This window comes from Leopardus geoffroyi, chromosome B1 (assembly GCF_018350155.1).
Source record: "Leopardus geoffroyi isolate Oge1 chromosome B1, O.geoffroyi_Oge1_pat1.0, whole genome shotgun sequence".
NCBI lineage: Eukaryota > Metazoa > Chordata > Mammalia > Carnivora > Felidae > Leopardus > Leopardus geoffroyi.
In genome coordinates this window covers 44,118,868-44,132,000 of record NC_059327.1, presented here as the reverse complement: position 1 = coordinate 44,132,000, position 13,133 = coordinate 44,118,868, and the positions used below count along the sequence as shown (strand labels likewise).

Here is a 13,133-nt window from a genome sequence, read left to right as displayed (position 1 = left end):
TCTCTCTGTCAAAAATAAATAAACATTAAAAGCTAAAATATAAGTGCCCTAAATGGAAGCTCAGGGCTGGCTGATGAAGGTATTCAGTTTGAAGAGGTATTTTCACCCCTTTACCCAAGCTATCACCACAGTTAATTGTTACAGAACAAACACAGTTCTGGAATTTCTCTAAAATGTACTAGCTATCCCAAGCCAACATGAACCTAACAAAATTGCTGGTGCAACCAAAGAGATCAACAAGATACATTATTACAATGGTTACTTCAGATAACTGACAAAAATAATTTAATAAGAAGCACAATTTGAGGCTAAGAAAAATTAACTATACATGCAGAAACAGGCAAAGTGCCCAGTTTTCTCCCACAACTTTAGGGAGCTAAGCTCAATTTTGGCTGAACAGCCCAAGATTAATCTAGTACAGATGGGCATATACAAAAGAGGGAAAAAAAGAAGAAAAACATAGCCTTTTTGCCTTTTTTGCCCCCTCTTAAACACAGTGAACTGATTATACATTTCAAATTCAGCAGACAAAAGGGTAAAGTATGACCTCGTGTTGTTTGTGGGGTTTTTTTTAATGCCAAAGCTGATTACTTATTAATCACTGTTCCCCCCAAATACCCACAAAACAAAGGAGGTACCTTCGTTGAATAAACAAATTGATCGATAAATTTCCCATCTCCTGTAGCATTCTGAAGAGCAAACACTTGTTCAATTTTCACAACTGGAGACATGTTACACTTCTGCAAATCCAGGCTCCCTTTGTGCATTGTAATGGAAGCTGGTAAAGATTTCCTCGCTGCAGCCGTTTTCCAGGCTATTTTAACAGGAGGTGGTTCTTCCTCTTCCACACTTGTGTGCCGCCTCTGGCTCTGTCTCCGAATTTCAGTACTTGATGGTGAGGAGGCCACCTCACCTGCATCGGTCTGTTCTGGCTGAGTATTCAGCACTGACCTTGGTCTTCGTGTTTTCTTAACTTCGGCTTTGGAGGCACCATTCTTTTTCGCTTGGGATAAAGCCTCCTCAGGCTGTTTATCAATATAGATAAAAGTATACTGTTCTATTCTTTCCTCTCGGGTCATTTTCAATGCTTTCTCTGCATGGGCAATGCCAATATCCCACTGAGCACGTTCTCTCTGAGGTCGGGGTTTCCGAATCTTTAAAAAAAGACACAGGCATTATCGGATACGCTTTAATCTAATGGGTACATTTAAACCAATATATATTTCCCATGTGATTCTGTCATCTCTCCAGGTAATGTAAATATCTTCAGGTTCTTCAGTAAAACAAATGAAATGTTCTAACTCCTTAACTTTGGTAAGTCAGTATCAGGATCAGATGATATGCAGGTCTACTCTCTTTTATGTATCTTTTGTTGACCACTCTGCTGGATAAGTCCCTCAAAGAGGGAGCCATCCTCCTCACATTATGTTCATAAAAAGCTAGTAATAAAGAGAGCAAAGGGAAGAAAGACTACAGAACAATTACTTTCAGAGGCCAATAAAGCACTAACATTAAAAATGACACCCTAGGGTGCCTGGGTAGCTCAGTCGTTAAGCATCTGACTTCAGCTCAGGTCATGATCTCACAGTTTGTGAGTTCAAGTCCTGGTTTGGGTGAAAAACAGTCCCGCTTCAGGTGAGCCCTGTTTTTCTTTCTCTCTCCCTCTTTTTCTCTGCCCCTAACTTACTTCCACCCTCTCTCTCTCAAAAAAAAAAAAAAAAAAAAAAAAAAAAGACACCCTAGGGGTACTGGGGTGGCTCAGTCGGTTGAGCGTCCGACTTCAGCTCAGGTCATGATCTCACAGTTTCTGAGTTCGAGTCCTGCTTTGGGTGAACAAGAGTCCCGCTTCAGGTAAGCCCTGCTTTTCTCTGTCTCTCCCTCTTTTTCTCTCTGCCCCTTACTTCCACCCTCTCTCAATCCAAAAAAAAAAAAAAAAAAGACACCCTAGGGGCACCGGGGTTGCTCAGTCAGTTGAGCGTCTGACTTCACCTCAAGTCATGATCTCACGGTTTGTGAGTTTGGGCCCCACATCGGGTTCACTGCTGTCAGCTGGGATCCCGCCTCTCTCTGCCCCTCCCCTGCTCATGCTCTGTCTCTCTCTCTCTCTCAAAAATGAATAAACATTAAAAAAAAAAAAATGACACCCTAAAGCTCAGGGGTGCTACAGAGATCACAATAAAGCTAAATGGCAGAGTCAGCATTTGATGCTGGGCTGGCAGTTTGTACCATAATGCAAACAGGAGCAGAATGAAGAAAAAGAACCTGGAGAAACAAATGAGGGTTGACATGACATAGGAAAGAAGCAATGTATGAGAGAAAAAATAACCCTGAATCGGTTTCCATAGGTCTCTATCATTGTTGATCAGAAGACTTTGAGGTGGCAAAACACATAAGAAAACTTTGAATAAAAGTATGTGAGATGACCAAAGCAACTATGAATTCTCCAGGGGGTTAGACTGGAGGGAGTCCAAAATTAGCTAAGGAAACTATGAGAGGGGATGGTATATGTGGAACACTGATGTATAAATCTGTAAAATGTTAAGTCTGAAAATATTAAAATCCTCTGTGATAAAACTTAGCTTTTAAAGTGTAAAAATATGAACAATTTTGGAATCACAAGAGACCCATCCTAAAATTAGTTGAGTTTAAAAATGTCAACCAGATAGATTATCAAGAGTTGATGTCCTAATTCTAAAACATCCACCACCACAAACATATTTCTTGGTTCCATCAAGTGTGATCTTGGCTGAATCCACTGTTTAAGTTTTCTATGTCTCAATTTCTTCATTTGTAGAAATAGGAATAATAGTATCTACCTCACTTAGGTTGTTATGAAGAGTAAGTGAATTAATATACATAAAATGCTTAAAATAGTGCCTGTCTCACAGTAGGTGCTCACTAAATATTTCAGAAGCTTTACTTTCACAAAACAGTTTACTAAATAAGACTAAAGAGAATTATGGAAAGATGTTGAAATAGGAAAAAGAATAAAATTCCCTGGCAAAATCAACATTTCACTAACATCTTCTAGTCTTATGTACATTAATTCAATTCAAAATAGAATCCAACAATGTATTAAGCAGAGTTCAAGTTCACCAACATAAAAATAAGTTATTAAAACTGAACTTAGGTTAAAATAACAAATCATTCTAACAACCGTCTGAATTTAAGTATGAAAAATTCTACTAAATTATTAAGTTCCCTAACAACCATATTTGATTGGTAATGTTAATACGTTGTCAGTTACCTTTTGTTTCTCAGAGTGATTGCTGGCTTGTTTGGTTGCTTCAGCCAATAATTCTTCATACTGTTTATGACCCTTATACTCTCGTACTCGCTTTTCATGAACCCAGGCCCTCTCTGGCTGGTTGCTAAAAAATTGGACGTGATATTCCCGGGCACCTGTAAGAAAAAATTCTTACTAAGCATTTCAGACCATACGCATCCACATATATTCTGCCAAAAATGTGAACCTAAGCCAGGTTCCCTAGCATTACTCCTATTAAAACTTGTACACTTTGCATTGTCCAAAGATATAATCCAACACCAGCCAGTTACACAACTAATAGTTACTGTAAAAAATCACTCCCAAATGACTAAAATTAGTACAGCAAGTTTTAAGAGAAAGCAAATCAGAAATTCTGCTAATTATCAGATTTTTTATCTTGGTTACACAACTTTTCCTTGTCTTAAACCTTTTTACAAACAAATCTGTGTCTAAATAAATATTTTCTTCCTTCCAAAAATGTATAACATATTTTCTTGGACTTTAAAAGTGCCTGTTAGGGGCGCCTGGGTGGCAGTTGGTTAAACGTCTGACTCTTGATTTCGGCTCAGGTTATGATCTCACGGTTGGTGAGTTTGAGCCCTGCATCTGGCTCCATGCAGAGAACATAGAGCCTTTTTGGGATTCTCTCTCTGCCCCTCTCCCATTCTCTCTCTCTCTCTCTCTCAAAAATGAATGAATGAATGAATGAATGAATGAATGAATGAATGCTGGTCAAATTGCTTTTCTGGACATATAAAAGTGCGCTATACAAACAGGGGAGGGGAAGAGGCCACAGACTCACGGATCCTGTAAGGTCAAAACTATCTTTATAATAATACCAAGATGTTATTATTGTTTCACTTTGTTGACATTTGCACTTAATACTACAGGAACAATTGCAGATAAGACTGCTGGCATGTTAGCAAAAATAAAACCAGAGAGTGACACCAAACTATACTAGTATCACATTCTTCACAACCACACACTGGCAGTTAAAAAAAAAAAAAAAGCCAGTTTTATTTAATGTCCTTCATGATGCAGTAAAAATGATTAATTTTACTAAATCTCAACCCTTGGATACATGTCTTTAATATTCTGTGTGATAAAACGGAAAGAATGCATAAAGCACATACTGAAGTGTGACAGTTATCTTGAGGAAAAGTACCTGTGCAGTTGTTTGAATTGCAAGGTCACTGGCCACTTTTTCACAAAAAACCGTATTTCAAAGAATGACTGGCAGAAAACCTATGATTATTTGAAATTGAGCATCTGGCAGATATTTCCTCAAAAGCAAGTTTGCTCTTTCAAGGAAATCAACTGACACTACTTGTGCCAATAATAAAATTTGATCTTTCAAGCAAAAATTAGAATTTTGCAAAACCAGTATTTATCCCTGTGAGTCTTCCAAATTCCCAATAATCAAAGAATTTTCTGATGAAATAACTGGTCATGTAAACTAATATGATTTAAAAATACATCTATAGAGGAATGTGTCAACATTTGGAAGATATGTCTCACTTGGTAAAACCAATATTTTTTAAGTGGCCAATATATGATATTACAAAATCATGTAAAGTAAAAGATTCATTCAAAGTGCAAGACAGAACCAACGGATTCTAATGTAACAAAGTGCAAAAAGTTTATTGATACGATTTTAGGCTCTCTATTCCAACTTACCCACCACTTGTTGAGTATGGGTATAATATCAGAGAAATATATCCACAATTATCTAAAAAGGCTATTAAAATACACTATCCCTCTCCAACTACGCACCTGAGGCCAGATCATCTTCATATATTTCAACCAAAACAACAAATCATAACAGACTGAATGTATAGGCAGATATGAGTAATCTAGTATCTTCACTTAAGTCAGACATTAAAGAGATTTGTAACAATGTAAAATGATACTCTTCTTCCTCATTAATATTTTTGAGAAAATAGTTATTTTTCATAAAAACATAATAACATATAATGGATTATTATTATTATTTTAGAGAGAGAGAGAGAGAGAGAGAGAGAGAGAGCACGCATGTTGAAAGCGGGGAAGAGGGGGACAGGAAGAAGGGGAGAAGGTGGGGGTGGGGGTGGGGGAGGGAGAGGGAGAGAGGGAGGAGGGAGGGAGAGAGGGGGGGAGAGAGAGAGAGAGAGAGAGAGAGAGAGAGAATCTTAAGCAGTTTCTGTGCTCAGCCTGGAGTACAGCATGGGACACAATTTTACCACCCTGCGATCATGACCTAAGTGGAAATCAAGATTCAGACACTCAATCGACAAGCCACCCCGGCACCCTGAAAATGTTCTAAAATTAGATGTAGAGGGGTGCCTGGATGGCTCAGTTGGTAAGTGTCTGACTCCTGATTTCAACCCAGGTCATGATCTCATGGTTGGTTAGTTCCATTCCTGCATTGGGCTCCATGTTGTCAGCGTGGATTCTCTCCCTCTCTCTCTAAGTGCATGCACACACTCTCTCTCTCTCAAAATAAATAAATAAATAAACATTAAAAAAATACTTTATAAAAAATAAATAAATAAAAGTAGATGTAATGCTGGCTGCACAACTCTGTAAATGTACTAAAAAATCACTGAATTGCACGGAATTGGCATGTAATGCATATATCAAAAAGCGGTTATTCTAAAAACTACTGCAGAAAAAGAACATTAAAAATATCAGAATGCACTTTTAATTAATTTAAATTTTTAAAAATTTCTAAGTTCTCAGAATCCCAGTTTTCTCAATAATGCAAACAAAATCAGTTCTTCCAGCAGTAAAGTAGAAGAAGATTGTCTAGGGGATACCAGACCAAATTAGATTAATTCATAAAACTAAACTGAAACACTTCCTTTAAAACACAGATGCAGCATAAATTGTGCTTTCACTTATATCCCATAAAAAAGCTGAAATTAGCAGGTTTTCATAAAGTAACTACAGGTGAAACTATATAATCTCAGAAGCATGCTCTAAGGGGAGAGAATTAAAGAGCTTGATAATTATCACATTATAATAATATCTCAGAGAGCTCTAGAAGCCCAGATAGGTACATGGATTATGTTATTTAAAAAGGTTTGGCCCTAAAAGACACAAGAAAACATGCTCATCGTCATTTATCATCAAGGAAATGCAAATCAAAAACTACAATGAACTATCATCTTACACCTGTCAGAATGGCTAAAATTAACAACACAAGAAACAACAGGTGCTGGCAAGGATGCGGAGAAAGGGGAACCCTCTTACACTGTTGGTGGGATTGCAAACTCGTACAGCCACTCTGGAAAAAAATATGGAGATTCCTCAAAAACATGGAGATTCCTTAAAAACAGAACTACCTTATGATCCAGCAATTGCACTACTGGGTATTTACCCAAAGAATACAAAAATACTAATTCAAAGGGATCCATGCACCCTTATGTTTATAGTAGCATTATTTACAATAGCTAAGATATGGAAGCAGCCCAAGTATCCATCAATTGATGAATGGATAAAGAAGAAGTGGTATATATATATACAATGGAATAATACTCAGCCATCAAAAAGAATGAAACCTTGCCATTTGCAATGACATGGATGGAGCTAGAGGGTAATATGCTAAGCAAAATAAGTCAGTTAGAGAAAGACAAATACCATGTGATTTCACTCATACATGGAATTTAAGAAACAAAACAAGCAAAGGGAAAAAAATAAGAGAGACAAATCAAGAAACAGACTCTTAATTATAGAGAACAAACTGATTTGTTATCAGAGGGGAGGTGGGGGGCGGATGGGTTAAATAGGTGATGGAGATTAAGGAGTGCACTTGTGATGAGCTTTGGGTGATGTATGGAAATGCTGAATTACTATATTGTACACCTGAAACTAATATAACACTGTATGTTAACTGGAATTAAAATAAAACTTTTAAAAAAAGAAGGCAGCTCGGTCCTTTTGGGAAATCCTTGTCCCTTTCTTCTCCCATTCATAAAATCATAGATTATTAAACCTTCAAGGTATTTCAGAGATTACTAGTCCAACACTCTGAGTAATAAGTAATAAATGAAAGAACTAGGACTGACTGCCTTCCTCCAACCTTGGTAAATTATGACTAGGTGAATTCAATTAACTTTCCTTTCAATACACAGGATGTTTAAGAGTGGAGGTTCTGGATATGTCTCTCTGAAACTCTATTTACTTATTCAAAACATAAGGATAATAATAGTACCTACTTCATAGTGTTGCTGCTATGTGGACTGCATAAAATACATAAGAGAAATGCTTAACATAGTGCCCTCCACAAAAGTAGACATTCCACAATGCTGGTTTTTTTTGTTTTTGTTTTTTTACGTCTGCTCCATTGATGCTTCCAGTTACCCAACCTTTAATTAGCAGGTTATAATGACAGATAATTGCCTCCTGTACCAGGGCAGATTACTGGCTACGTAGCACAAAAGTTATAGATATAGCTGATCTTGTCACAAATATGACTTGCAAGACTTATGTCGACATTTTTTCTTTTCATAACAATGAACAGGAAGCAAGAAAGAAATTTTAAAGAGAAAAATAGGTGCAGAGTTGTCACAAACAATAAGGAACTCAACATGTAACAAGAGTGAGTTCACAAAACAAATATCCAGAAATAAATTCCAAGCTCAAACCTTCCTCTGGCTAACTAAGCAAGTCCATTCCAAGTTCTAGAATCCCAATAATCTAGTCAACATGTTTTGGTCAAACCCATGAAAAGAAATGGAGAAGAGTTAGAAAACATCTTTTTCTTAACATTAATATTCCTAAGGTAGGATTCTATGCTAAATAGCTAGATTCAAGCTGTACGTCTATGTTGTATTGAATTTATAAGGATGTCTCAGTAAATTTACAGATTAAAAAATGGATTGAAGGAGGCAAAAAAAGCATTGTGAAAATTTCATCAGGATTGAAAACACTATCCATAGTAGTCAATGATGAAATAAAATGTACAGCGAGAAAGCATGGCCCAAATGCCCACTAAGCTCATATAAGACATCTTTTTTTTTCCCCCATATAAGACATCTTATTACTTACCCATCTGCTTTCTTTTGGAATTCATATGAGAGGTCAGTCAGATAAAGGTTTTTTAAAGAAGCAGCACGAAGAAATTATAAAATGCAGAGTGGTAAAAGGGAAAACAAGGACTGTCTCAGGTGTAGAGGCTTTCTGCCCATTAAGATGACCAGAATTCTATCACTAGTAATTAAAAACTGATATTTTGGGGGCACCTGGGTGGCTCAGTTGGTTAAGCATTCGATTTCAGCTCAGGTCATGATCTCACAGTCGGTGAGTTCAAGCCCTGTGTGGGGCTCTGTGCTGATAGCTCGGGCCTGGAGCCTGGAGCCTGCTTCAGATTCTGTGTCTCCCTCACTCTCTTCTTCCCCACTTGTGCTCTCTGTCTCTGTCTCTCTCTCTCAAAAATAAACATAAAAAAGCCCTGATATTTTGGTGTCAGATTGTATATTAGTGCACACTCTTATATACAATATTTAAGATTCAATCCCCCCCCCCACCTTTTATTTAATATCTATTTATGCCTTTAGTTACCTCTTGTGTTAATTTTGGTATGAACCTCGAGCTGGGGATCACTTGAAACCATGCAAGGCCACCAAGGATAGGTTCCCACCTTAGACCAAACAAGATCGCCAACCTGGAACTTAACACCAGCTGACACTTCTGTTGTTGGAACAGAAGACAATATTGGCTGAACCTACAGGAAAAGGTCATAAAACTTCATTAGCAGACAAAGTTAAAAAAAGACATTATGTACAAGTACATTAAACATGTTAACCTAGTAAAATTTATCTTCAATTATATTTTCCCTGATACCTATCCATAACTAGCAAAAAGGAAGAGAAGGAAAACAATAAGCTTCACTCCAAATATTGAAAATAGGACTGATATTCTTGATGTCTTATCGATAAGAGACCTTGAGAATTCACATAATCCATTAAAAAGGTGTCATAAAAATATTTTTGTAACTTTGTATGGTGACAGATGGTAATTACACATATTGAGGTGATAATTTTGCAATGTATACACATATCAAATCAATATGTTGTACACCTGAAACTAATACAATGCTCCATGTTGATTATACTTTGATAAGAAAAAGTGGTCATAGTTTTGAAAAGGAGAATAATTCACTGAAAGTATCTACCTCTTAAACCAGCTCCAAGATTTATTTCAGTATAATTTCGGAAATCCAGAAGTATGGAACTATAATAATATGTGTAAACATGTGTTATATTTTAATCACCCTGCTTTCACCTTCTCACACCATACTTGATTAGACAGTATTCAATATAACAACTCACCGGGGGTTCCTCTTTTAGTACTGGATCGTCTCTTGGTTTTTCTGACACAGTGTCAATCCTCTCATTTGGTCTCTAGGTGAAAAGGTATAGATTAAAAAAAATAAAATGGCAGCCAACCAAAGAATAGTGACACACACAAAAAAGAATCAAAACTAAATCACAAAGAGAATAAAGGACATTTATTAACTGGATAATGTAGGTAGTAAGAATACAACATATGCAGTGCACGATGTCTTAACATTCATGGTCTATTCCACGCCATAGCTGTATCTCTCATTTCTTATTTCATCACTTCTAAAACTTAATTTGTTTATTTTATTTATGTATTTATTTATTTAGACCTAACAGGGTGCAGAAAAATGAGTACTCTGAGATTGCTAGTAAGATATAACTTGGAATTTTCCTGGAGAGCAATCTGGCATGAATGAAAAGCCTTAAATTTTAAGACTCTGTTCCAGAAGTTCCACTTCTAAATACATATGTATGTTGAAAAAGCGTGGAGAGGTATAAATATATACACACACACAGATATGCACACCACTCCTATTTATAAAAGCAAATTAGAAAACAATCTAAATGTCTAGTAACATAAATTAGTTAAATACATTATAACTAGATAGCAAAGAAATATAAATGAATTTTAAAATGACATGGAAGGGGTGCCTGGATGGCTCAGTTAGTGAAGCATGTGATTGTTGATCTTGGGGTTGTGAGTTTGAGCCCTATGTTGGGTGTAGAGATTACTTAAAAATAAGATCTTTAAAAAAAAAAAAAAAAAAAAATATATATATATATATATATATATATATATATATATGGACATAGGAAAATAATATAACATTTTTTGAAAAGAGCAAATTGCAAACCAATCTGTATAGTATGATTCCAATCTTGGAAAAATAATTTTTTTTAAGTACACAGAAAGAAAAACTAGAATACCACCAGGTGATGGAAAAAGTGATTTTTTTTGGTGTGCTTTTCTGTATTTGTCAAATTGTCTATGATAAACATTATTTTTCTAATCATAAAATCCACAAATAGGTTACTTAAAAATTATTTTTCTGGAACCCTTAGGGAAGGCAATTTGGAAATATCTATCAAACTTCAAAATATGTCCCTCTTCAATCGAGCAATTATATTTTAGGGAACTATTTACAGAAAACAAAATGAGAAAATCTAACCAGAGGATAGTAAGTATAGCACTATTCCATGTCAGTAATCTACATATCTATCAACATCTTCCAACTTTTTATTTTAAAATAGTCTGTATATGCCTTGAAAAGTAGTTGATACATTTTATATCAAATTGATAAGAGTAGTTATCTTTGGGGAATGAGATTAGGGAAATGGTGAAGGAAGATCTATCTATATATATATTTTAAGTTTATTTATTTATTTATTTTAAGAGAGACGGAGACAGTGTGAATGGAGGAGGAGCACAGAGATGGGGAGACAGAGAATCCCAAGCAGGCTCTGCACTGTCAGCACCGAGCCTGAGGCTCGAACTCTCAGAATGATGAGCTCATGACCTGAGCTGAAACCAAGAGTCGGACATGTAACCCACTGAGCCACCCAGGTGCTCCAGGAAGATCTATATTTTTGTGTTATTGGTACTTTCTGTATAAAGCATATTACTTTTATAATTAAAAAGATATTTAAGAGGCGCCTGGGTGGCTCAGTCGGTTAAGCGTCCGACTTCGGCTCAGGTCATGATCTCGCAGTCCGTGGGTTCGAGCCCCGCGTCGGGCTCTGTGCTGACAGCTCAGAGCCTGGAGCCTGCTTTGGATTCTGTGTCTCCCTCTCTCTCTGCCCCTCCCCTGTTCATGCTCTCTCTCTCTCTGTCTCAAAAATAAATAAATGTTAAAAAAAAAAAAAAAAGATATTTAAAAAACTTCTCACTTGTCAAAGAACAGAATTTAATTTAGATGGCATAAAGAAAGATATATGTATCAAATTAGGTCTTAGTTCCAATTTAAAAATATGAGTAATTCTAGAAGCTACTTAAAATTGCCAATTAATTCAGGACACTGTTGTAATACCAGTAAAAATAAAGTTTTATTAAATAAAAAATTGTAGAAAGATTTTTAACTACAAGGAAATGATAAGCCAGACTAATACCCTAAACTCCAAGTATCAGTCATTTACTCAACACTGCCTATGAATTTCCAGGCACTGTTCTAGAAGGTGGGTATGCAATGATGAAACTAATAGATTTGATCCATCACCTCAAAGAGCTTACAGTTGAGTAGGACAGACAGACACTAAACAAATAAAAACATACGCTTATACAATGTAAATGTATGAAGAGAAATAAAGGGGGGGTACATCTTTAAATGAAGGTCAAGAAAGGCCTTTCTGAAAAAGTAAATTGTAATCTGAGAATCAAAGGATGAATAGTCTAGTAAAAAGTGGGAAGAACATTCCAGAATGAAGTCATGGCATGTGTGCAGTTCCTGGGATTTAAAAAGGTAGAAATTTCAGGGGGCCTGGGTGCTCAGTCAATTAAGCCTCCAACTTCGGCTTAGGTCAGGATCTCATTGTTCGTGAATTCGAGCCCTACATCACGCTCTATGCTGACAGCCCAGAGCCTGGAGACTGCTTCAGATTCTGTGTCTTCCTTTCTCTCTGTACTTCCCCCACTCATGCTCTGTTTCTCTGTGTGTGTCTCTCTCTCTCTTTCTCTCTCAAAAGTAAACGTTAAAAAAATTTAAGAGGGTGCCTGGGTGGCTCAGTCGGTTGAACGTCTGACTTCGGCTTAGGTCATGATCTTGTGGTTCATGAGTTCAAGCCCCACGTCCGGCTTTGTGCTGACAGCTCAGAGCCTGGAGCCTGCTTCAGATTCTGTGTGTCTCTCTCTCTGCTCCTCCCCCTGCTTGCACTCAGTCTCTCTCTCTCTCTCTCTCTCAAAAATAAATTAAAACATTAAAAAAAAATTTTTTTTAATTAAGAAAAAAAAGGTATAAATTTCATGGTAGGAAATTGTAGTGGTAGGAAGGCCATTACAACTGACTTAATTGCCCAAAGGAGAGAGAGGTTACATGATGAGAGAGGGGAGACAGGGTACATTATGAGGGCCTCATAAGTATATTCAAATGTTTTATCTTAAGTGCAGTAAAAAGCTACTGAAGAGGATTAGGTAGAGAAGTAACACACACCACTTTATGCATTAAAGATCATGTTAACTATTATGCGGAAAATAGAAGCAAGAGGAGAAGCAGAATGTTTAATTAGGTTACTGAAAACAGCCCAGGTGAAAAAAGGTAGTGGGGCAACTTGTCGATGGGCACAAAATTCGCTGTCAGATGTGTCTGTGGTGGTACCACATAATCCAGTAGGACACACTCATTGAGCAAGGAAAGAAAAATCTGTTCAAGTGGAAACTGTCTTCCTGATCACTGGTATAATAATAAAGCAGTTTGGAAATACTGTCCGCATTTGCATAGTCCCTTTCAGTAGCTTCACTTCAATCTACAGATACAGCTTAAGCCTTCACCTTAACTTCTCATTCTTCAGCTACTGCAGGAAGACAAGACCGCTTGAGGAAGCACATATGC

General features: G+C 36.7%; 1 protein-coding gene across 7 annotated transcripts in view; it reads right to left on the bottom strand.

Annotated features, from left to right (window-relative positions):
- Window positions 1-13,133, bottom strand: part of NSD3 (nuclear receptor binding SET domain protein 3) — a 117,296-nt gene that overhangs the window by 52,187 nt on the left and 51,976 nt on the right. For all 7 annotated transcript variants that reach the window (XM_045460155.1, XM_045460173.1, XM_045460164.1 and 4 more), the window contains exons 3-6: window positions 9,580-9,651; window positions 8,810-8,972; window positions 3,248-3,402; window positions 639-1,154 (exon numbers count right to left, since the gene is read on the bottom strand). In XM_045460155.1, the coding sequence (XP_045316111.1) occupies window positions 639-1,154; window positions 3,248-3,402; window positions 8,810-8,972; window positions 9,580-9,651 (906 nt within the window). The remainder of the gene's footprint in view (window positions 1-638; window positions 1,155-3,247; window positions 3,403-8,809; window positions 8,973-9,579; window positions 9,652-13,133) is intronic.